Here is a 27384-nt window from a genome sequence, read left to right as displayed (position 1 = left end):
TTTCTGTACACGGCAAATATACATTAAGTAAATTAGTGAATTTTACGGTAGACACCTCTCCCCACTTATCAGCCCTCCAACCTTTTCAGTGTGTGCTAATCGCACAGCAATTTTAAATAGTTTAACACACTGTAGACAATCGCTATGGCAGTTTAACTATTTCTTTTAGGAGATATTTTACGTAAGTAATACTTTGCTTTCATCACAATTAAAGTATCGTTCGTACACTTGGAGGGAAAGGAAATATTATTCAGCAGCGGGTAAGACAACTATTCATGTTGCCTCACAGTAAAGGAGAGTGAACTACAGACTGACAATATGTATAGTTATCTCTTTCTTGTTTATCTCGCGATCTAGCTTTTCAAACGGCTGAAAATTAAAACAGCTGGAGAAGCTGATGTGTTTACTCGTCATCGTGTTGGTGTTGCTATTTCAGGGGAAGGGGGGAATACTTCATCTTCTACCCGATAACAACGGGTTTGGATAAGTAGCGTAGGTTAACCATCCCACCTAATGTTCTCCGTATTTACATGTATAGCCTCCATTTTTTTTTTTTAGAGGGATAAGTAGTTATGAATGATCTATTTGTAAGACGACCACATGTATCACTATTTCATGTAGGTTTGATTTTATGGGTCAGAGTGTGATATGAGTGATTTCCGTTTTAAATAAGCGCATACTCTATGTAGTACAGCAAGACAAATTTCAAACAGTTGAAACTAGTGAGTTTGTTCATTTTTCGCCAACACACGAAACAAAGGTCTCTCCAATTGTCATTTTCTACTCTTAAAATGAGTAACAAAACTGCAAGAGAAGCTACTTATTTGCTTGTCATCGTTTTGGTGTTGCTATGTAAGGATGAAGGGAAAGATGCTTTTAGTTGTTCACGTTGAAAACGGGTGTGGTGATGAAGCGTAGGTTAGCCACCCTACCGAACCCCCTTCCTCTTTGCATGCATAGTCTCCTTATTGTTTATACACAAATGAGTTTAAATGAAAATAATACATGTTAAATGCGGATTAATTAAAACGAGAAGGAGTTTATAAACACTCGTGAATTTGAAATGTCTGAGATGACTCCGCAGATTCTGTTAAACTTTATCGTCGTTTTTACGCAAGGTCCGCATCCTTCCAATTGGTGAACAGTGTTATAGCAGGCTGTTATGTGTACGAGTGTTCCCATCAAACCAGCAGGGGAGTAATATTTCTTTTCATACTTTATCGTGATTCCTCTTTTCTCATCTCTTCAGAGATGATGGAGGAACCGGAAGGTAACTATCTGTGGTAATAGATGATGGTCATCACAGAAATCTCCATTATCACAAGCCGCGCACTAAAAGATAAACAAAAAGTATGGATCATTTAATTTAGAAAGATAGCGTAGTTACCAAAGAACTATTTTTAAAAAGACCATTTATTGTAACGGATGTATTGAAAGCCTTATCTTATCTAACGCTTGGAAAATATCTGGAACGTCTTGGCGCTCTATTTCCCCAATGGGAAAAAAGTTAAAGTTGCACAGCAGATGATATGCTAAAACCTTTTACCCCAATGGTAAGTCAACCTCCCATGTGCACTTAAAGGTAGCTACGCTTATTTGAATGCCCTGGTATTTTTAATCAGAGATTCTCACTACTCGAAAACAATGAAAGAGCTCGTTTCGCTTTCCCCAATCTCTCAATTCCCCGACGGCTGATCGTGTTTAAAAAGACTTTGAAAACCATCCAAGGCTTTTACCCAGTAGAGTATAAACCTGCTGTAAAACATTTCTATTTAACGTTCCGTAGTCAAATAGCTATTGATTCCCAAGACATCTGTTTGATTACCATGAAAAAGCGTTATCATTATTCACTTGTTCACTCGCGTGGAAAAAAAGTCAAACAAAGTCCGTTGACCGATGGAGAACCCATCGTAAAACCTTTTAAAAGTCGTTGATCAATAGACGGCCGATCGTGTTTGAAAAAAACTCGAAATGGATCCATGGCCTACACCCAGAAGACGAGTGCAACAAGTGAATAATAAAAAAGGCTTCTTCAGGCGTAATCAAGCAAATATATTGGGAGTCAAGGCTATTCAACAACGCAAATGTTAAAATAAAATTATGTGGCTTCTTTGAAATGTTCAGCGATAATACACTTCAAGACATGTCATGATTTATTTATGGTAAACCTTCATTTTTTTGAGAGATACAACAAAAGAGAAAACTGAGCAAACTAGAATCCTTCTTCTTTGTAAACACAAGTAATCATTCAAGTTTTATCAGGTAGGAGTATATTCTCTGCAAAATCAGTAGGGGATTGAGATGATTTATATCTTACTCAGAGTTTTCTCCAAGGTTCCTTGAAATTTATGATCTTTTACGCAGTCCTCTCTCTTGGTATAGCTTTCCAAACAGTCGGTCATCACTCCCGACAACAGCAACTACTCCAACTACGCGACCAGGTTCTTATATTTATTTACAAAGCTTTTCCAGAACATACCAGAAGCTTACAACATAACTATTTTAGTTTGATCCTATTACATCATACAGTACTGTGCAAAAGAAATGCAAAGAATAAGTTACAACTATTAAGTTACAACTATTATTGTCCACAATACCATTGTTGTTCTTGACCGAAATATTACCCTTGCGTCAATGTATGTTTGGGGCTTGCGTTGTTGATAACCGCACCTTAACTGATATGATGTCAAGATGCAGCCCATTGTGAAAGGTATTCCAGCGAAATTTCCTTGTTTTATTGCTTGCAAATAGAGTACTCCTCTATCACCTGCAGGGTATGTTGCGCGACAGCATCAGAAATATTAATTAATACAACTGCTAACAAAACGGTTATTTACGGGTCTAGATCGGTCTGTATGAAAAAAAAAAAAAAAAAAACTGTGTCCATTGTCACGAGAGTGGCATGAGGGTTAGCTGAATGAAGTAAGATAAAACTCGAATTCAGCTGAAATACAGGTGGAGCGTATATTTACGGTTTACTTACTAATCATTTTAGTTACTTCTAACAACTATTCCGTCTGTAACTCTATTGTGATAGACTGTTCAAAATTTCATGCACTTAGTGACTTATGATAATGGAAGATATGACATGGGATAAGTGACTCAACCCACAAACCGCTCCCTCACTGTACCTATTGTATGCATATCGTCCTTATGCATAACTTTTATTCTGTTATGAGTGTCTTTCCCAAGTGTGATATGCAGTCAGGAATTTGAAATCTATTTATTTTCTCAACAAACGTTTAGGTATGTTAATTTTGGATTATTTAGACTTTGGTTTTTAAGTCCATTATACGTGAGATGACGAATTCAAGTGTTGGCGAATTAAAATACGCTCAGTGACTTGAATCCCTCAGATCCTTTTTAACTCGTGAATTACGCACATGCGCGAGTTGTAGATCTGATGTGAAGATTGGCACTCGTCCGCTCACTTGATTGGTCGATTCCTGTAAACTTTTTTTCGATTGGAGGCTTTTGAGTGTATTTGATAGTTTTTGGCGAGTAATAAACAAACGAATGCGACCTTTGTTGCTAAGAATAATGCTGGGGTTGAAAAAGAAGCTAATGATAATCTTAAAAGAGTTCAAATTATACATTTTTCATCCGTGAATTAAAGTTTGACCAATCTCCGATTACACTTTTGTCTCTTGCAGCATATATTTCATTTATGGCGTCAATGCTTCTATTTTTGAGTGTATATCTGTAGGAAAATGATTATTGTGTCCGAAAAAGAAAAAACGAAGACAAAGAAAGAAAGTTACGCTATTTAATCACTTTCACCAGAGTATGGCGAGGGCCGCACAACAGAGCGAGGCTCCAAATTAAGTGCGCCCAATATTCTACCCATCCCACCACAGGGGAGGACGTCCCTCACACAGTAATCTCATGTGTGGGAAATTAACGTCTCCTACCCCAACCCTGCAGGAGACGCGACTTCCATTTTTTCGTCCCTATCCGAGAAGACTAGAATATCCAACTACTTCTTGATGTTATAGAAAGGTAGCAAATTCTTCTCAATTATTTTAGACCCTTAGTGTTGGTCCGGCCGGGACTCGAACCCTTAACCTCCCGTACAACAGTCCAGCGCTCTATCCATTGAGCTAACCGGGAGGCTGTTATTATTATGCGATAGGTTGCGTATGTGTGCAAATAGGCACGCGTGTCATATTTCAAAAGGACTATGACAATTTGTCCCTGGGCGAAGAGATATCTAGTTTTGTGGAATCTGTCAGTAGGAAGCAAGACGAAAATGACCAAGAAATATTTCGAGACGACAGTTTTATTCAGTTCTTGATTTGCTGTTGTAGGCGAAAAACGTACGAATTTCTTACGTGTACAAAGCCCGCGCGGTAAAATTTATCATGCTTAGGTTGTTGTTCACTTGACTTCATGGCCAGAAAATTGCGCAGCGTTATGTCGAAGATTCTGAAAAACTACGAAGATCTTCTATTAAACTATACTTTTTGAACACATTGTTACTCGAACATAATATTCACCGGGCCATGGAATTGTCAAATTTCCGCTTGGCCCTGCTTAAAGTGCGAAAGTTCGGTATCCAATTTACGTCCACAATTCGCAGTGCTTAAGAGAGAATCGTACTGTCGTTGACTCGAGAGCTTATTCTGTCACCTTTAAGACCTTGATATCCATTATTTTCCATGGAGAGTATTCTGTAGCATTGCTACTTTATATTCTGAGTTCAACAAGGTCTAACTCGATCGCAAAGGAACGAAAAATCTGACTAGAAAATTTTGAAGGTCGGCCGCGAGGACGCCATATTTTCAAATTTGATCATTTAGTATGAACGCACAGAATGATGCCCCTCTAGTACCCCCTAAAGCCATCAAAATATATGTGGAAACGACTGATTCTGATTGGTGTATTAATTCCAAACTATAGAGAAACTTTGAGGAGAAAATTCTTTTCAATAAGGAAGGTAGGGGGAAAAGCGTTCTCGCGCGAGCTAATCGCGCGGGTCGGGCGGCTACAGGTGGTTATGCAAAACGAAAAATTTACTTTCGCGCTCCAGATTTGATACAACCACTTCTTCGTAACAGGGAAAGTACCTATGATTGTGGCAGTAACACAAGGCCATCTACGGCGTGACTGACTAGACAGCATAGGCATAAAAAGAACGCAACCTTTTGATAATCTTATGCATATATGCTTATCCTTATGTCCGAGTGTCCCATCAGCGCATATTAGCTTTTATATGCTTATTCCTATGCGTATATCGCAAGCAAATGCCTAGCTGAACATTGCAACAATAGTTTATCGATGAACAAAACAACACTCTTTTGAACTTTCTTTCTACAAACCTTTACGTTAAAACCTCGGAACAGTGATTACCCTACACTAACTCCCACTCAGACCATATTTTCTGTCTGAGGCCTAATTTAATTTCACATTAGACTCCTCAAAACGCTCATTTACCCGAGTCCAACACTTCTTAGGACGATTCATACCTTAGCGGTATGGAAATCAAACATCAATTTCTATTGACGACACGTAAATTACATTGGCTTATCCAATTCACGAGTTGGCTCACAGAGCCTTTGATTCATACTCGATCGTAATTCTTCATTTTTTATTTTTGTTTTCAGACCGGAGAAGAAGAGACGAAGGTAACTATTTGTGGTAATAAATCATAGAAATCTTCATTTAACATAACGTTACAAGTAACACAATTAAGGCTCTACTTAGTCTTTATGGGTTTTTGATAAATTGAATGAACTTGATTATCACACCAACAACACACACACACACCCACAAACAAATGAAAGAAACCAATAAAAAAGAAAAACAAACAAACAGGAGGAAGGTAACTATCTGTGTAAATGAATAGTGGAAGTTTTTATTACCACAATATTTAAAGAGTTAAACACTAAACCCTTTAAATGACTATCGGTTCCTTCCCCTTTAAACGTGGTATACATCCGTTAAATGAGCTTACACGCGACAATTCAGCTCTCTTATTATTATATCTGATGGTTAACTATCAGATATTAAATGAACTTGGTTATCATACCAACAGCACACATACAAATCCAGAAACAAACAAACAAAGAAACTGTAATATTCCTAGAAGCCACTAAGGATAATGACTCGAACAACACACCGTCACCCTTCGAACTCCCGCTCTTTTTCACATACACGCACACTCTCGCTCACCTGACCACTGTGTATAGTCCCGGATGTCCACAGGACACCACACAAACACTTGCCGTTGTTGAAATACTGATTTTAGCACTATAGATGTAATGATTATTTAGGAGCGTTCGATTCCTTAAATTACGTAAATATACATATTGAATGCGTATCCTCTATCCCTACGTACGTGGAGTTAATTTTTGTGATAGACGCTAAGGAAATATATTATCGATGAGGTGACTCTGTTGACTATGTACACTAGAAACTCGCTGATTGTTAGTTTATTTATTTTAGGACCAGTCAAACTTTAGTTTCAAAGTCCAGCTTACGTGAATTTACCACGGATCAGTCACTCTCACATTCAAATGATACTTAAAATACACTTAGTCGCTGAGTGACTTAAGTCCCTTAGGCTTTTTGAAGAGGGAGAGGTGAAGTGGTCGAAGTGACTCACCCAGACCCCTCTGTCGTTGTGTACATAGCTTCCCTGAGGTTCATAGATGCTCACTGAGCCCAAATGGACAACCTTGCTCCACAGACTCGGCTGACTATTAATTCCTTTCCTTTACACCTGGCCAGTCTGCATCCTTTCGATGAGTTTATAAGCGATAAGGCCTGATCTCATAAGACTGTTGCAAATCATTTCGGAGTCTTGGCCTTCTATTTTCACATGGCTTCTGCAAATAGAAAAGGCGGAAGTGCAATTTAAACTGGAAGGAAACTCATGGGCCATACTACGAAGCCTGTGCTCCCTTCTCTCTTCTCTGGTGTCAAATTCTTTAAGCATAATGTTTACAACAGAAAAATTAATGCTAATGGTGTGGGGGCCTCCCACTGGCAGACTGGTCCATCCAAGGGGTTTCTGAAAGTGTCTCAGACTTTCTTCTTTGAGGAAGTATTCTTTGTGCCTTTCAGGGTAGCTAATGGCTTGGTATTTATCTAAAAGTGCAATTCATTCATTATTAGAAAATGTTTAGTTGAAATAATCACGAATCGCCCATCGAATCTGAAGGTTCTTAAAAGAACTGCACCGCAGCTTGGTATACTGAGTTGTAGTCTCAGTGGGATATATACAAGTCTCGTCACACCACACATGACAGAGTGGAGGAGTGTAATCTGACTTCTGCAAACGACTGAACTATTCCATTTTAACAGATCCGTTATATGCGTTACCTTTTCTGACAGTTACCCGCGCTTGCTATTTGGGCACGTTGGTGCAATATTTTCACGTTGAATTCATTAGTTTTTGCCACGGAAGTTTAATATCTCCCTCCAGAGGTAAATGGATCGTTTGATGGACATGTAAGATTTAGAAACCTTACATCGACTCGTGTAGCAATTATGATTAATTTATAGCAAATGCTCCTCACTGAAGAGAGACAACAAGAGCTTACGCCTTTTTCATATATACATATATTGATTATTAAATAAATAGGGGAACTGGCGATTGACTTCTCAGAGATGAAAAAGACAGAAAGATCAGAGGCTGCGATTATTGATCATTTTTTCTTTGATAATTTCAAATTTTTTTGACTGCAAACTCTGAAAAAATACATATGACCCGTCTTTGTCGGAAGGGGTTAAATATCAGTGAATTTTTTTTGTATTTCAGAAAGAAAAACTTTTTCATTTAACAGAAATTTTTCTTACTTGAGCCTACTTTCAGTGTCTAGCGGCTCAAGGAACATTATGATGCTGCTCCCAGGCCCCCTTTTGTATCTTTTGTACACGGCAAATATATAATAGGTAAAGTGAATTTTAAGTTAACTTTTAAAAGAAGTTGCACCCGATACACTCTATACAATCGCTAGGGCAGTTTCTTATACTTAAAAGTATTTCTTTACGAAAAGATTTACGCGAGTAATGCTTTGTTTTTGTTTGTTTTTACAATTAAAGGACTAATCGTGCACTTAGTGGGAAAGGAATAACTCGTGATTTAGCCGCAAGGAAGACAACAACTTTTTTCCCAAGTATTCAGACCTCGAAGGGATTAGAAAAGCAAACGTAGACGCGATAAGTAATAAGCTGAGTGGGCAAATCCCAGTGCAGTCAAAATCTCGGACGTGCGTTTATATTGTGCTGACTGAAAGCGCATCCTAGAAGACACTGATTTCGATTAAATGCTGCAAACAATTGAGTTGTTCCTTTTAACTGATCTATGAAAAGTCTGACCTTAAACCTACAATTGCAAATCTGTTCAGCGCTTTCGCGCTTAATTTTTTCATCGTGAAACATAACAGAAAAAAGTTTATTTTCGCCATTGCTAATGCTTGTGCCACTATGGCATACATACATACGTACATACATATACTTTAATTCGACTCGAATTTTCAGAGTAGCTCTGTTGAGCTAATATCTTCGAGAAATAAAAATACACAATTCTGTCAAATTATAAATAGAACCACTACCAATACAATAATTAAAGAAATTATTACTAAAAGTTCATTTTCCGTATGGCTGTCTAAAAATCTTTAAATAGTGTAATTGTTCTCATGCTGTGCGGGGGCGAATCCCAAGTTTTTGCTTCTTGATATCGGATGCACTCAAGACCATATTTTGTTGTTTTTGGTATAGGTAGAGTCAAAATATTCTTTCCTCTCAGTGAATAACTGGAATTACAAAGAACAAAAAGCTCTTTTAGATATCCAGGATACAGAGAAACAAATAAGCTCTTGAAAATTACCATTAGAGTTACCATTAGAGTAAAGTCAGCTTCCAGTATATAAGGATGCCATCTTTGCTTTCTTTAACATATCATACTAACTAAAAAGTGGATCATTAAAAATAGATCGTAAAATACGTTTGTTCAAAGACTCTAGTTTATCACAATTTCTATTGCCAGGAAAATGCCGAATAAGAGAGCAATATTGAAAGTGTGGTAGAATAAAAGCTTTCTATAAACGCAGCATTGCATTACTGGTCATAATGTTTTTTAAATCTCGTAAGAACAGCAAGTTGTTAATTAACCTTATCAAATCCTTGTAGATAGTTACGCCCAATAAATCAATTGAATTCTTGGCAGAAAAAGAAAATTCATATTCACTATTCACACCAATCACCATTGCCTGATTTACAATCATGCCATTTCACTCTTGCCGACTGTTAGCAAATCCAAGTTCGGAAGAGGTTTGACAGCTCTAATCTGGTCTATATGCGGAGATGAAATCTGATAATATATCTTAATAAAAAGGCTCAAGTTGTTTTGCTAGGTTTCGTTCAAAAATATGTTATTGAGGGCCGGAAGAACAGATACGGGTCTGTAGTTCTTTTTACAAAATTCATTGTCCTTCTTAAATAAAGGGGTCATTTGCCCCATTTTCCAGCGTAAAGGATAGTAACCTAGATTGATTGAACAGTTAATTAGTTTTGCAAGAGGCTCTGATATCACAGATGGAGAGTCCTTCAGTAATCATGGAGGCATAAGGTCATGGCCGCAGGATTTACGCGTACTCATTTGTAACAAAAACTTCTCCACTTGCTTTGAGTTAATGGGTTCAAAATCGAAATTTTTCATCATGTTTGAAGAATGGTTAGTTAGTTTGGCCTAAATGCTTGGATGGGTGCTGTAATCAGTTCCAAAGTCTTCCTCAATGTATATGCCATTACTAACGCTTGTGCCATTATGTCATAATGTGCTAGGCTTCATGTAGACGGATCCAGCGAAGAGGTTTAATTTTAGATTATATTTCGGATTTATCTCTGATTCTAGATCTTTTTCAGACCGCATTCTTTAGTGCTCAGCAGAAAGTAATCTTTGACCAGTGGAAAATGTTTCGAGCGTATTAATTAGTGCTTTATTTTCACGTTGTATTCACTCGTTTTTGCCACGATGTTGTTTGTCTCCCTTCAGAGGTAAATTCATCTTTCAATGGCCATACAAAATCTCTTGGCCTTTCATCGAATCGGGTATCTAATTTTCAGTGCACTTAAAATAGCTATGCTTATTTGAATGCCCCGGTATTTTAATCAGAGATTCTAAATACTCGAAAACAATGAAAGCGTTCATTTCACTTTCCCTAATCTCTCATTTCCTCGACGGCTGGTTGTGTTTAAAAAACAAAGACTTTGAGAACCATCCAAGGCTTTTATCCAGTAGAGTATAAACCCGCTGTAAAACATATATATTTAACCTTCCGTAGTTAAGAGCGAATGTCACCAACAGTCAAACGTTTGGTGGCAACAGCCAAAAAATCGATTCGGCTCATATTCTCAAGTTAGATAGGCCTTATGGTGCAACAAAGCACTGCATACTTCGTTCGGCTGAATATTGATTTATTTTCGAGAAAATCGATAATAACTGAATCTCGACCAAATGCCGCTTTTGAAGCTCAAAATTTCACACAAATCTCGGAGCGTCATGCCACGAATTGAAAACACTTGGACCGATTAAAACTACCAAATCTTGAAAAACAACATCAATACATAATTTGACAGCAATTTGAGCAATTCTTGATCATTTATTTACACAACGTAATTGAATTTATCCGACCTCCTTCTAACAAGATTAAAAATAGGTCAAAAGTAATCCGTTATTTAACTATGTGCTATACAAAATAATCGACTGAAAATCTGGCTTTTGGAAGGCGAAGTGTGGTTGTTTTCGATCTCCAAAAGATTATTTGGGGAAATGATTCAGTGCGATTTAATCAAATTTTAAAGTTGAATAAAATGAGCTGATTTGATCGTGCCGTCAGTTGTTCGAAAATGTTCACATTCACACACAAACTCATTTGTTTCGCATTTTATATCCAATTTACAGCTTATTTAACAAAATATGATCTTACAGTCCATATTGCTTTATCACAAAAGGGGATCGTCGTCCGAAAATTGTTGCATTGCTCCCTCAATAGCAATAGAACTTGGCAGGATAGTCAAATCAATTTTTGGCTGTTGCCACCATATTTTGAAAATGTTTGATTTTTGGCCACATTTCCTCTTAAATAGCTATTGACTCCCAAGATATCTGTTTGATTACCCGTGAAAAAGCGTTATCATTATCCACTTGTTCACTCGCATGGCAACTAAGTCAAACAAAGTCCGTTGACCGATGGACGGCCGATCCTAAAACCTTTTAAAAGTCGTTAATCGATCGACGATCGATCGACGACTGATCGTGTTTGAAAAAAACTCCAAAATCATCCACGGCCTATACGCAGAGGACGAGTGCAACAAGTGAATTATAAAAAACGCAGTCCTTTCTCTTGGTTTAGCTTTCCAAACAGTCGATCACTCCCGACAACGGCAACTACTCCAGCTACACGACTGAATTCTCATATATGTATACAAAGTTTTTGCGGAACATACCAGAAGCTTTCAACATAACTATTTTAATTTGATCCTATTGCATCATACAATACCGTGCAAAAGTAATGCAAAGGATGATCGCGGTTAGCACGATATATCGGCGATATTTGAGCGATATTTTAGTATGGGGAGAGTGCAAGGTAGTGAATCGTAGTAGACATGATTATAGTTTTCTCTTGTTATATTTATTTTTTATCTCTTTTATTTCCGGAAGCAGAGAGATTTTTTTTTACATGTTACACTACTTATCAGAAATACAGATTCTTGTCAAAATACAGATAATATTTATCCAGTAAGGCTTATTCGATAAACAAAAAGCAATTCGTTTTGTTTGGTATTTGTTTTTTCTTTGTTTGTTTTGGCGTTTTAGCGTTTGAGGCTCTGAACAAGCTATCTAGAAAAGAAAGCAACAACGACAACAGCGCTTTTTTCGTTGTTGCTTTTGTTAGTAACAGCAACATGAAACAACATCAAACTCAGTTTAAATATAAGATCTCAGTCCTTCATTGGCTTTTGTGGATTTGGTTGGATTTGATTTGATATTAATAGTTCTAAGTTGGTCAGGCTTTTGCATTCTGCACTATTTCCAGGTTTGTTCTCGGAAACCTAAAAAATACAGACTCAGTTGAAGTCCAAAATCTTAGTACCTCATTTGCCCATGTGGGTTTTCAAGGTTTATAGATTCATACATTATACAAATTATCGAAAGAATATTATTCATTTCACTTTTCACAGTTATTTCTCCGACAAAAAAAAAGAAGAAAAACGAATGCCATCAGTGCTTGTCCTTTTATGAAAAGTCTGTATTACTTCCCTCTGAACTACTTAGCTTAGAAGTGAAATAATTTTGCCAACCTATCCTAATTCAATCTTTCCTATTTTCATAATTTTTATCGTTTAGTGATGTTTATGTCATGGTGTTTCAATATTCACCGTACTCAATTCGAAATAAGAAATGACCTGCTTACCAAACTGACTGAACAACCAGTGGGAGTCAATGATAATAAGTGAGAGGCTTATGACCTTAAGAATTGGCTTCGAAAAAAATCAGAATGCAACAGTAGTAAGTGCTTATGTGCCAACTCTTGATGCTGAAGAGGAAGTTAAAGAGGCCTTTTATGCTGACTTGGATGAGCTCATTTCTGCCACACCAGCCCAAGACAAACTCATCATACTAGGGGATTTTAATGCCAGAGTAGGAAGAGATCACAACATCTGGGAAGGTATAATTGGAAAAAATGGAGTGGGGAAGGCTAATTCCAATGGTAACATGCTACTGGCAAAATGTGCAGCGCATAACCTCCTGATTACCAACACTGTCTTCAGGCAAAGAGATTCAGTCAAAGTGTTACGGCAGCACCCAAGGTTAAAGCACTGGCACCTAATTGACTATGTGATAGTGAGAAAGAGTGACCAGCAAGATGTGCTTAGTACAAAGGCTGTCACTGCAGCGGATGAGAGCTGGACCGACCATCGGCTCATTTCATCAGTAATGCGACTCAAGCTCAAGGCTCGGAGCAAATGCCATAACAAGCCACAGAACACAAAATACAATGTTACTGGCCTACAGGATGAAGAATGTATACAGAAATTAGTAAAGAAGCTAAAAGAGTATGCGCCAGAAGAACTCCCTACAGATGTCACAGAACACTGGAAACAATTAAAGTCTGTCATCAAAAAAAACATGCGATGAGGTGCTTGGCTACCAAAAGAGGAAACGTAAAGACTGTTTTGATGAAAACAACTTGGAACTGCAACAGCTGATAGACAATTAGAGAAATGCTTTTCTACAACTGAAACAAGACCCGAACTCTACTGTCAAGAAGACCAGATATATGGAAATTAAAGGTACTCTGCAAAGAGAAGTAAGAGAAATAAAAAATCAGTGGTGGAGGGAGAAGGCTGAAGAAATACAAAGCTTAGCAGATCGAAATAATTCCAGAGCTTTCTTCAAGGCCACTTAAGAGGTATATGGCCCTTGTATGCAAGGCCAAGTTCCACTAAAAAGTGAAGATGGTACAACTGTTCTGAAAACCAACAAAGAAGTTAATGCCCGATGGAGAGAACATTTTGAGGGCCTATTTAATCAAGAGACCACATACAATGCAAATGTGATCAACCTTATAACACAGCAGCCTATCAAACAGTCTCTATGTGACACACCAACTCTAGATGAAGTAAAGAAGGCTATATTAAGAATGAAAAACAATAAAGCTGCCGGCCCAGATGGTATACCAGCTGATATATATAAATATGGTGGTGAAAAGTTACAAGAACAAGTTCATCAGCTTATTATCAAAATATGGGCAGAAGAAAAAATAACACCTGAACTGAAAAATGCTAATATAGTTAAAATTTACAAGCGAAAGGGTGATCGGTCAGAATGTGGTAGCTACAGAGGACTATCACTCTTAAGCACTGCCGGTAAGGTCCTATCAAGCGTACTTAATATCAAACTCCAGGGTATCGCAGAGAAAATCCTTCCAGAAAGTCAATCAGGTCTCAGACCAAATAGGGGAGCAACTGACATGATCTTCTCTGTAAGAAAACTTCAAGAAAAATGCATGGAACAGAACAAACCACTATACTTGGCATTCATCGACCTCACAAAGGCATTTGATATTGTTGCTAGAGAGTTGCTTTGGGATGTGCTGGCAAGATCTGGATGTCCTCGGAAATTTATTAATATGATAAAACTAATGCATGATCAGATGACAGCAACTGTGCTTGTAAAAGATGGTGCTTCCACACCGTTTGAAGTAAAGACAGGAGTGAAAAAAGGTTGTCTAAAGGCGTCAACACTGTTTTCCATCTTTATATCAGTAGTGCTTCTCATTGCATACCCAAGACTACCTGTACAGTTGATTGAAATTGCATTTCGCTTTGAGGGAAAACTCTTCAACCTGCGAAGATTACGAGCAAGAAGTAAGATCTCTAAATCTGCAATAGTTGAATTCCAGTATGCAGATGACAATGTCATAGCAGCACATACTGAGGAAGATCTACAAAATATACTGGATGCTTTTAACTATGCATATACACAACTCGGCTTAAAGATAAATGCCAAGAAAACTCAAGTTCCCTTCCAACCCTCTCCAAAAGACACAGTTAAAACTTCACCATCTATAAAAATTGGAGAAACAGTCCTGGAGAACGTGGATAACTTTACGTATCTTGGCAGTACTTTATCTTCTCATGCAAATGTGGACGCAGAAGTCAATCATCGAATACAGCAAGCCGCTGCAGATTTTGGGAAACTCCAGTCTAGAGTGTTTCAAGACCGAGACATCAGTTTAGACACAAAAATCAAGGTGTATAAAGCCATAGTTGTAACCACCTTGCTATACGGATCTGAAACATGGACAATCTACCGCAGACACATAGCAGCCTTAGAAAAGTTCCAGCAACGATGTTTACGGAAAATGATGACCATTAAGTGGCAAGATAGGAGAACTAATCTCAGTGTTTTGGAACAAGCAACTATGTGTAGTGTGGAGAGTGTGTTTGTGAAGAACCAGTTGAGATGGAGTGGCCATGTAGTGAGGATGGAAAACAACAGACTGCCAAAACAGATGTTTTACAGTGAACTGACAGAAGGTAAACGGGATGTAGGAGGGCAAAAGAAAAGATTTAAGGACGGGCTGAAAAGTCACCTTAACCAGTGCGCTATTGACACTAAAGAATGGGAAAATCTGGCTATGAACAGAACTATTTGGAGGAAAGCAATAAGAGATGGAGTGGAAAAGTTTGAGGAAAGGCGTTCAAAAGGCATAAGGCTGAAGAGGGAAAGGAAGAAAGAAAGACAAGAACAGCCACGGACAGAACTACCACCAGGCCTGTGTTGTCCAGAATGTGATAGACAAATCAAGGCTCGTATTGGCCTTTACAGCCATTACAGAACTCACCATCAGGCAATGATGTGAAATGGACACCTATCTTCTATACAAAAGTGGAGCCAACGACGATGACACACTACGCAAGGAATATGTAGGTTTGTTCAAATAGAACACATATATTCAATAAGTAAAAACGTGGAGCAAGGATATTGAATTTCTAACCTTGTGATTGGTTGAACGCAGGCATATCATAAGCTTGTGACCTAGCTCCGACAACTATGGTCTATCGAATTTGAAAAATGTTTCAAAACGAAGCAGTTTTATATGCTAAATTTGAAACATTTGTTTACATGTTGTGATGACATTAGTTCGGAGAGTGAGAGGTTGAGGAAAGGTTAATATCCATGGCAATAGATCATAGTTGCAATTCAAACTGGAAGGAAACTCGTGGGTCCTGCTACGAGGCCTGTGCACCCTTCTTTCTTCTCCTGCGTTGAATTCGTTAATTGCACTTTTAGACAAATAGCATGCCATTAGCTACGCTGAAAGGCACATTAAAGAATGCTATCTCAAAGAAGAAAGTCTGAGACATTATCAGAAACCTCTTCAATGGACCAGTCTGCCTATACGAGGCTGGCACACTTTCAGAATTAATCGCTCTTTTGTAAACATTTTTCTTAAGTATTGATCAATCTTTAGTTCAAGTAATCACGAATCGCCCATTGAATTCAAAGGTTCTTAGAAGATCTGACCTGCGGCTTTGTGTACTGAATTGTAATCCGAGTGGGAGATAAGTCTCGTCCCACCACTACTCATGCGAGAATGGACTGGTGTATATTGAGTTCTGCTAACGATCAAGTCATTCCGTTTTAAGAGATCCGTTAAAAGCGTTACCTTCTCGGACGGTTACTTGCGCTAAGTATTTGAGCGTGTTCGCGCTTCATTTTCACGTTGAATTCATTAGGTTTTGCTACGAATGTTTTCTGTCTCCCTCCAGAAGTATATAAATCTTTTGATGGACATGTAAGATCTCTCTACCTTACATCGAACCGTGTATTAAATATGATTAATTTATAGCAACTCCTCCATACTTGAGAGAGACAACTAAAGCTTGCTTTTTTTCGCCTTTTTTAACTAGTGAATTGCGCGCATGCGCAAGAGCGAGTTGTAGGTATCATGTGATGAACGGCGCTCGCTAGCTCGCTCGGTTGGTCGACTCCTGTAAACGTTTTTCTATTCTAGGCTTTTGAATGCATTCGATAGTTTTTGCCGAGTGATAAACAAACGCAATGGCGACCTATGTTGCTAAGAATCGTGTTGGGGTGAAAAAGAAGGCAATGATAATCTTGAAAGAGTAAAAAAGTATACGTTTTTCATTTGCGAATTTTAGTTTACCCAATCTCCGAATACACTTTTATCTCTTGCAGCGTATATTTCATTTATGACGTCAATATTTCTATTTTAGATTGTATATATCTAGGAAAATGATTATGGTGCCCGAAAAAGAAAAAAAAAAAAAAAACAAAGAAAGGAAGTTCAGCAAAACGCAAAATGTACTCGACCGCGGAGGATTTGAACCACCTACGTCGCTTCTCCTAGAACGATATCAACAGCACTGCTTTTTACCGGAAGGCCGCCCAGACACCACATTAGATTGATTGAAACTTTATCTATATGTTCATTTTACATTTAAAACGCTGCTCACCATAGTCCAATATTGAAGTGTCACTCACGGCCAACTACTCGAAAAGTGACTTGTTTGAGGCTTGTTTGGTATTCCTGGAGCTGTATCGACGTTGGAAAGTGGTTCACAAGTGGGAACTGAAGCGAAATAAGCTCAAGCATAAGTTCAATCAATCGATATCCTGTTCCTTCAATGGTGTAGCTCGCACTGTGTATGCGTAGGTTATTAGTGTGAACATCCCTCTACTTGTTTTCATTCTCGTGCTAATAATCATCTCAGAAATGCAAAACAGGCTCCATGCGCGGTACTCCGTTGCAACACAAGCATAAGCATAAACATAACAAGCTAATGCGCAGGTGGGCACAGCTGCAACATATATAAACATGTGCACAAGCGCTCAATCGATGTCGGTTATGTTAAATAGGGACATGGTTGGTAGAAGCAGTATAGTGCTTGCTGATTGCCGGAAAGTCTTTCGCTTATGTTTATCCTTACGCTCATGCCAACCAAGTCTTAACTAGACAGTGTAAGCATAAAAAGAAGGCAACGTTTTGATAATCTTATGCATATATGCTTATCGTTATGTCCGTGCGTTCCATCCAGCGCAAAAGCTTTTACATGCCTATCCCTATACTTGCATCGCAAGTAATTACTGAGCTCAATCTTGGAACAATAGTTTTGTGATAAACAAAACAGCACCTTTTTGAACTTTTTTTCTACAAACCTTTACAGTAAAATCTGGAACAGTAATTGTCTTACACTAAATCCTAATCAGGCCATATTTTCTGTCTTTGAGGCCTCATTTAATTTCACATCATATTCCTCATAATGTTCATTTACCAGTCTAACGATTCATACCCTGGTATGGAAATCAAACACCCATTTCTATTGACGACACAAATTACATTGGCTTATTCAATTCACGCGTTGGCTCACATAGCCTTTGATCGCTTTTTGCTTTTTTCTATAACAACCTTATTGCAATTAGGTGTATATGTTTCCACGCCGTAAATTAAGTTCTGTCGCTAACCAATTTTAATCGCGACTAGAAGTTAAAGGACTTACATAAATGTGTTTATGTGATATCTCAAAACTTTTAATTATGAGCAACAGAACTTGATCCTTATTAAGGCAATCGTTTAGTTCTTAGTTAGGATATTTGAGACATTTGGCGGCTAAAATTGGCTTGCCTATTTGACGGTTGAAGGTAAAAATATTGCGTTTTTGACGGTTGAAGGTTAATATTGTGGCCATTTGATGGGTGACGGCTGACTCCTTTGGGATCCTCAATTAAGCCCTACAAATGTCTACAAAAGATACTGTCTCATTGTATGTTACATAAGCTCTACATTTTGTCTTCAGATTTTCATTTATCGTATTATGCGTTGGTTTTGTTGTTACAGCGAAGATAGCGTTGTTGCAGTGACAAATATTTTCTACGATAGATATCCCATGTAATTAACCATATTAATAAATAAATAAAAATTCTTAAAAAAATAAAATATGGTCTATTAACTTTTATTCCCGTAAATAAAACAAACTTGGAGTTCGGAGATATTTTTTCAGCTAAGTTGGTGTTTCATTATAACAACACTTCGCGGGAGCTGATGCTTAGAAAGAATGATACATTATACAGCTAGTCAGCTTATCAGTAAGGGACTGAGATGATTTTGCAAACCTTATCCTTTGTTTCCATTTTGTTTTTAAATCGTATTTGATAGTAGTTCCTCTCTTTGTTTTCTTTACAGAGATGGATTTGTTCATACCAGGTAACTATCTGCAGTAATAGATCATGGTCATCATAGAAATGTTTCAGTAACAGACAATCTTAACATGCTACTGAAGCGACTTCACAGAGTTACTTTGTATGTTTGAATGATTAAAGTAAATACACTCAGCGATACTGATTCAGGTTCGTGTTTTTTCATTTTATTTTTATTGCACATTCTATTACATTAACTAATTAAACCATCTTTCTATATATGATCAACAACATCAATACTAGTAACACGGTCAAATTAAAAGGGTCTCAATGGGAGGGGGTTCACGTTGACGGTTTACAGTTAAAAATAAGCCCTTTGTACGGTTGACTGTTAAATTTTGGGTTATTTGATGGTTGACGGTTAATTTTTAGGAATGTCGTTTATAAAACGAGCTCAACACGCGAAATTTGCCTATAATTTTTCATAATGACGCGTTTGTCAAGAACTATTAATTTATATCACCCTTTATTGATAAATGACCAACGTTTTACGATACGGGAAGTGTTTCCACACTTGAAGTCAGTTCTGTCGCTAACCAATTTTACTCGCGACTAGAAGTTGAAGAACTTACATAAAGGTGTTTTTTGTAATATATGGAAATCTTTATTTATGAGCAACAGAACTTGACCCTTATTAAGGCAATCGTTTAGTTCTTAGGATATCATAGACGTTTGACGGCTAAAATTGGTTTGCTTATTTGACGGTTGACCGTAAAAATATTGCATTTTTGACGGTTGAAGGTTAATACTTTGGGCATTTGATGGTTGACGGCTAACTGAGCAACAGAACTTGGCCCTTATTTAGGCAATCGTTTAGGTCTTAGTTAGGATGTCTGAGACATTTGACGGCTAAAATTCGCTTTTTTATTTGACGGTTGACAGTAAAAATATTGCATTTTTGACGGTTGAAGGTTGATATTTTGGCCATTTGATGGATGACGGCTAACATCCACTGAGATCCTCAATTAAGGTCTGCAAATGTATACCAAAGTTACTGTTTCATTGTATGTTATATGAATTTTGTCCTCGGGTCTCCCTTTATCGTAAAATGTATTAGCAATTATTCATAATGGACATTGGTGTCAACTTTTATTCGCGTAAATAATACACACTTGGACGGGGAGGATATACTTAGTGTTTTTTTATAGCAACACCTAGTGGAGGCTTATGGTCAGAAAAAAAAGCTTTGCACTCTTCTGATTTAATACATTGACGTTAAAGGGAAAGTACGGTCTAGAAAAAGTTTACTTATAGCAAAAGTTCCTTGCTTGCATTGTCCCTAACTGACTATTCATTTGAGCTAAAAGCATTTTAGTGCGAAGAAGTACGTTCCAAAACTCGGCATTTTCAAATTGAAATCCTTTTTTTTTCTTTTGAAATGAACAATGACATCCGTACGTGGCACCAAATAGGATTAAAAGCCAAAGAATTGAGAGCCTATACCTGCATCCGAATTTGACCACCTTTTATCGAATTTTTTTTTTTATGGAACTGCACCTAGAAAAAAATGAAGAATAGTACCTGATGACCAAAGAACAATCTGTAGCTCTTACACAGCAGTTTGCGGCGATACTTAACTGAGAAGAAATACGCACTCTAGATGTTCACAGACAATGAGTATGAAAAATTAAGAGTGGTACACCTAGGAGACGCAAGTCACCTGTTCACGTGTACGTGCTCATAGGTATCAATTCCATTTTTTTCGCACTCATCTGGCTAAAGCTACTTGACTTGTATGACGGTTTCTGTTTGGGAATAAATCCGTCCCTAATGCCATATAAAAATGGACTAATTTTTATTAAATGCCGCCCGTGACTTAACGGTGTCGAAATAACTTAGAGATCCATCAAAGACCTGATCTCTTAAGACTGTTGCAAATCATTTCGAAGTCTTGGCCCTCTATTTTCACATCGCTTCTGCAAATAGAAAAGGCGGAGGTTCAATTCAAAATGCAAGGAAACTCATGGGCCCTACTTCGAAGCCAGTGCACCCTTCTCTCTTCTCTTGCGCCAAATCGTTTAAGCAAAATGTTTACAATAGAACAATAAATGCTGATGGTGTGGGGGCCTCATATGGGCAGACTGGTCTATCCAAGATGTTTCTGATAGTGTCTCAGACTTTCTTCTTTTAGATAGTATACTTTAATGTGCCTTTCAGCGTAGCTAATGGCATGGTGTTTATCTAAAAGTGCAATTCATTCATTATTGGTAAATCTTTAGTTCAAATAATCATGAATCGCCCATTGAGTCTAAAGGTCCTTAAAAGAACTGTACCGCACCTTGGTATACTGAGTTGTAATCGCAGTGGGAATGAAGTCTCGTCGCACCACATATGCCAGAATGGAGGAGTGTAAACTGACTTATGCAAACGACTGAAGTATTCCATTTTGACAGATCCGTTATAAGGGTTACCTTTTCGGACAGCTACTCGCGCTAGGTATTTGGACGCGTTAGTGCTTTATTTTCACGTTGAGTTTATTAGTTTTGCCACGGAAAATAAATTTCTTCCTCCAGAGGTAAATGGATCGTTTGGTGGACATGTAAGATCTAGAAACCTTACATCGAATCGTGTATTAGTTATGATTAATTTATAGCAACTTCTCCTTACTTGAGAAAGACAATTAGAGCTTACCCTTTTTCATACAATATAACTTTTATATTGATTTTTTAAGAAAATAGGGGAACTGGCGATTGACCTCTCACAGAGAGAAGGGACACAAAGATCAAAGGCTGCGATTATTGCTCATTTTTTCATTTTTTTGACTGCAGACTCTGAAAAAATAAATATGGCCCGTCTTTGTCAGAAGAGGTTAAATATCAGTGACTTTTTTGTATTTCAGAAAGAAAAACTTTTCCATGTGACTGAAACTGTTTTTGCTTGAGCCTACTTTCACAGTGTCTTGCGACTCAAGGAACAATATGATGCTGCTCCCAGGCCCCCTTTTGTACCTTTTGTACACGGCAAATAGTAAGAAAAGTGAATTGTAAGTGGGCCCCCTCTCCCCATCAACCCTTCACTCTTTCCTATCTGTGACATGGGCATAGTAATTTGAAATAGTTTAATTTTTAAAAGAAGTTGCATCCGATACACTCTATAGAATCTCTATGGAATTTTTTTAAACTTAAAAGTATTTCTTTACGAATATTTTACGTGAGTAATGCCCTCTTGCTGTTTATTTTTTTCAATTGAAGTACTAATCGTGTACTTAGTGGGAAAGGAATAACTCATGATTCAGCGGCAAGGAAGACAATTTCTTTTTCGAAGTATTCAGACCCCGTAGGGATTATAAAAGCAAACGTAGACGCGACAAGTAATAAGCACAAATCCTAGTGCAGTCAAAATCCCGGACGTGCGTTTACATTTTGCTGACTGAAAGCGCATCTTAGATAAAACTGATTTCGATTAAATGCTGCAAACAACTGAGCTGTTCCATTTAACTGATCTATCAAAAGCCTTACTTTAAACCTACAGTTGCAAATCTCTTGAGCGCTTTGGCGCTTAACTGTTTTCATTGTGAAACTCAGAAAAGTTTATTTTCGCCATTGCTAACGGTTGTGCCGCTATGGCATAATGTGCCAACCGCCCATGCAGACGGATTCAGCCAAGAAGTTTAATATCAGATTATATTTCGGATTTAATCTTTGATTCTAGATCCCTTTTAGACCGCGTTCTTTAGCGCTCAGCAGAAAGTAATCTTCGAGTAGTGGGAACTATTTCGAGCGTATTAATTAGCGCTTTGTTTTCACGTTGTATTCATTCGTTTTTGCCACAATTGTTGTTGTGTTTCCCTTCAGAGATAAATTCATGTTTTAATGGCCATATAAGAGCTCTTGACCTTTCATCGAATCGAGAGACAACAAGAGCAAAAATCTGTTATCTTCTTTTTCTCTCTTTATTCGCTCTTGTAAGTTTAATATTGATCATTCAAAAAATAGGACAGGAATGGCAGTTAACTTCTCAGAGATACACAAAGATAGGCTGTGATTACAGAACAGTGTTTCTTTCATTATTTCAAAGTTTTCTATTGCTGGCTCAGAATCTTATCTTTCACCGAGAAAATAAATATGATCCGCATTTGTGGGGAGTAGCTATATATCAGTAATTTTTTTTTTTTTTTTTTTTTTTTTTTTTTTTATCGTAGGTAAAAAATTGTTTTCCTTAAGACTGCGATTGTTTATCTTACCTGTGAAGAAAAGAAAAAACCCGGTGTAGTTTATGAAGATATTTTTTCTTTCCCGCAGCGAGTATGAGAAATATTTTAGATTTTGCACTCGTAGGATTTAATATGTCATGCAAGTTTTATGCATGAGCTCGAGCCTTTGTTCTGTTGAGGTGCTTGGCTTATGATAATGTCTGGTGGGAGAGAAATCTCAACTGAAGGCATGCGCCACCTACAATATTAATACATTGATTTCGACCTAGTGCCGCAAACTACTAAAGTGTTCCATTTTAACTGATGTTTTGAAAGCCTTATCTTATTTAACGCTTGGAAAATATCTGGAACGTCTTGGCGATTTATTTTCCCAATGGGAAAAATGTTAAAGTTGCACAACAGAACTATTATGTGCTAAAACCTTGTACCCCAAGGGTGAGTCAACCTCCCATGTGCAGTTAAAGGTAGCTACGCTTATTTGAATGCCCTGGTATTTTTAATCAGAGATTCTAACTACTCGAAAACAATGTAAGCGCTGGTTTCACTTTCCCCAATTTCCTATTTCCCTGACGGCTGATCGTGTTTAAAAAGACTTTGAAAACCATGCAAGGCTTTTACCCAGTAGAGTATAAACCTGCTGTAAAACATTTCTATTTAACGTACCGTAGTTAAATAGCTATTGACTCCCAAGATATCTGTTTGATCACCATGAAAAAGCGTTAGAATTATTCACTTGTTCACTCGCGCGGCAACAAAGTCAAACAAAGTCCGTTGACCGATGGACGGCCGATCGTAAAACCTTTTAAAAGTCGTTGATCGATCGACGGCCGACCGTGTTTGAAAAAAAAAATCGAAATCAATCTATGGCCTACACCCAGAAGACGAGTGCAACAAGTGAATAATAAAAACGCTTCTTCAGACTTAATGAAGCAAAGATATTGGGAGTCAAGGCTATTTAACGCAAATGTTAAAATAAAGATATAGGGCTTCTCTGAAATGTTCAGCGATAATCCACTTCAGGACATGTCATGATTAATTTATGGTAAACCTTCATTTCTTTAAGAGATACAACAAAAGGGAAAACTGAGCTATTTCCAGAGTCCTTCTTCTTTGCAAACACAAGTAATCATTCAGGTTTTATCATGCACGAGTATATTCTCAACAAAATCAGTAGGGGATTGGGATGATTTATATCTTACTCACAGTTTTCTCCAAAGTTCCTTGAAATTTACTATCTTTTACGCAGTCGTCTCTCTTGGTATAGCTTTCCAAACAGTCGGTCATCACTCCCGACAACAGCAACTACTCCAACTACGCGACCAGGTTCTTATATTTATTTACAAAGTTTTTCCAGAACATACCAGAAGCTTACAACATGACTATTTTAGTTTGATCCTATTACTTCATACAGTACTGTGCAAAAGAAATGCAAAGAATAAGTTACAACTATTATTCTCCACAATTTCATTGTTGTTCTTGACCGAAATTTAACCCTTGCGTCAACGCACCGTAACTGATATGATATCAAGATGCAGCCCATTGTGAAAGGTATTCCAGCGAGATTTCCTTGTTTTATTGCTTGCAAATAGAGTACTCCTCTACCACCGGCAGGGTATGTTGCGCGACCGCATCAGAAATATTAATTAATACAACTCCTAACAAAACGGTTATTTACGGGTCCAGATCGGTCTGTATGAAGAAAAAAAAACTGTGTCCCTTGTCACGAGAATGGCATGAGGGTTAGCTGAATGAAGTAAGATAAAATTCGAATTCAGCTGAAATACAGGTGGAGCGTATATTTACGGCTTACTTACTAATCATTTTAGTTACTTCTAAGAAGTATTCCGTCTGTAACTCTATTACTATAGACTATTCAAAATTTCATGCCCTTAGTGACTTATGATAATGGAAGATATAATATGGGATAAGTGACTCAACTCACAAACCGCTCCCTTACTGTACCTATTGTATGCATATCGTCTTTATGCATAACCTATATTCTGTTGTGAGTGTCTTTCCTATGTGTGATATTCAGTCAGGAATTTGAAATCTATTTATTTTCTTTACAAAGGTTTTTTTTATTTTAATTTTGGATTATTTAAACTTTGGTTATTAAGTCCATTTTCGTGAGATGACACATGCAAGTGTTAGCGAATTAAAATACGCTCAGTGACTTGAATCCCTCAGAGCCTTTTTAACTCGTGAATTGCGCACATGCGCGAGTTGTAGATATGATGTGAAGATTGGCACTCGTCCGCTCACATGATTGGTCGATTCCTGTAAACATTTTTTCGATTTGAGGCTTTTGAGTGTATTTGATGGTTTTTGGCGAGTGATAAACAAACGAATGCGACCTTTGTTGCTAAGAATAATGCTGGGGTTGAAAAAGAAGCTAATGATAATCTTAAAAAAGTTCAAATTATACATTTTTCATCCGTGAATTAAAGTTTGACCAATCTCCGATTACACTTTTGTCTCTTGCAGCATATATTTCATTTATGGCGTCAATGCTTCTATTTTTGAGTGTATATCTCTAGGAAAATGATTGTTGTGTCCGAAAAAGAAAAAACGAGGACAAAGAAAGAAAGTTAAGCGATAGGTTGCGTATGTGTGCAAATAGGCACGCGGGTCATATTTCTAAAGGACTATGAAAATTTGTCCCTGAGCGAAGAGATCTCAAGTTTTATGGAATCTGACAGTAGGAAGTAAGACGAAAATGACCAAGAAATATTTCGAGACGACAGTTTTATTCAGTTCTTGATTTGCTGTTATAAGCGAAAAACGTACGAATTTCTTACGTGTACAAAGCCCACGCGATAAAATTCATCATGCTTAGGTTGTTGTTCACTTGACTTCATGGCCAGAAAATTGCGTAGCGTTATGTTGAAAATTCTGAAAAACTACGAAGATCTTCTATCTAACTATACTTTCTGAACGCATTGTTACTCGAACATAATATTCACCGGGCCATGGAATCGTCAAGTTGTCGCTAGGCCCTGCTTGAAGTCCGAAAGTTCGGTTTCCAATTTACGTCCACAATTCGCATGGCTTAAGAGAGAATCGTACTGTCGTTGACTCGAGAGCTTATTCTGTCACCTTTAAGACCTTGATATCCATTATTTTCCATGGAGAGTATTCTATAGTATTGCTACTTTATCTTCTGAGCTCAACAAGGTCTAACTCGATCGCAAAGGAACGAAAAATCTGAGTGGAAAATTTTGAAGGTCGGCCGCGCGGACGCCATATTTTCAAATTTGATCAATTAGTATGAACGCACAGAATGATGCCCCTCTAATACCCCCTAAAGCCATCAAAATATATGTGCAAACGACGGATTCTGACTGTTTTATTCATTTCCAAACTATAGAGGAACTTTGAGGGGAAAATTCTACTTAGAAGCGGAGTTAGGGGGAAAAGCGTTCTCGCGCGAGCTAATCGCGCGGTTACGGGTGGTTAGGTAAAACGAAAAATTCATTTTCGCGCTGCAGATTTGATCCAACCACTCCTTCGTAACAGGGAAAGTTACTATGATTGTGGCAGTAACACAAGGCCATCTACGGCGTGACTCACTAGACAGCTTAGGCATAAAAAGAACACAACCTTTTGATAATCTTATGCATATATGCTTATCCTTATGTCCGAATGTCCCATCAGCGCATATTAGCTTTTATATGCTTATCCCTATGCTTATATCGCAAGTAAATGCCTAGCTGAACATTGCAACAATAGTTTTTCGATAAACAAAACAGCACTCTTTTGAACTTTCTTTCCACAAACCTTTACGGTAAAATCTTGGAACAGTGATTACCTTACACTAACTCCTACTCAGACCATATTTTCTGTCTGAGGCCTAATTTAATTTCACATTAGACTCCTCAAAACGCTCATTTACCCGAGTCCAACACTTCTTAGAACGATTCATACCTTAGCGGTATGGAAATCAAACATCAATTTCTATTCACGACACGTAAATTACATTGGCTTATCCAATAAACGAGTTGGCTCACAGAGCCTTTGATTCATACTCGATCGTAATTCTTAATTTTGTTTTTTTTTGTTTTCAGAATGGAGTAGGCAAGAAGAAGGTAACTATTTGTGGTAATAAATCATAGAAATCTTCATTAAACATAACGTTACAAGTAAGACAATTAAGGCTGTACTTAGTTTTTATGGGTATTTGTTAAATTGAATGAACTTGATCATCACACCAACAACACACACACACACACCCACAAACAAATAAAACAAACAAAAAAAACAAACAAACAGGAGGAAGGTAACTATCTGTGTAAATGAATAGTGGAAGTTTTCGTTACCACAATATTTAAATGACCCTTTAAATGACGATCAATTCCTTCCCCTTTAAAAGTGGTATACATCCGTTAAATGAGCTTACACGCGGCAATTCAGCTCACTTGGTATCATATCTGATAGTTAACTATCAGATATTGAATGAATTTGATTATCATACCAACAGCACACATACACACCCACA

At 37.5% G+C, this 27384-nt stretch overlaps 1 protein-coding gene across 15 annotated transcripts in view; it reads left to right on the top strand.

The window, feature by feature from the left end:
* The window catches only part of LOC148718519 (uncharacterized), a 677830-nt gene that overhangs the window by 509115 nt on the left and 141331 nt on the right, over nt 1–27384 (top strand). For all 15 annotated transcript variants that reach the window (XM_088740223.1, XM_088740224.1, XM_088740239.1 and 12 more), the window contains 3 exons: nt 5604–5624; nt 18723–18743; nt 26954–26974. In XM_088740223.1, coding sequence (XP_088596349.1) covers nt 5604–5624; nt 18723–18743; nt 26954–26974 — 63 coding nt within the window. The remainder of the gene's footprint in view (nt 1–5603; nt 5625–18722; nt 18744–26953; nt 26975–27384) is intronic.

Source organism: Stylophora pistillata, chromosome 12 (assembly GCF_964205215.1).
Source record: "Stylophora pistillata chromosome 12, jaStyPist1.2, whole genome shotgun sequence".
Lineage (NCBI taxonomy): Eukaryota > Metazoa > Cnidaria > Anthozoa > Scleractinia > Pocilloporidae > Stylophora > Stylophora pistillata.
Note: the sequence above shows the minus strand (reverse complement) of the source record. Positions and strands in the feature narration are given on the sequence as shown.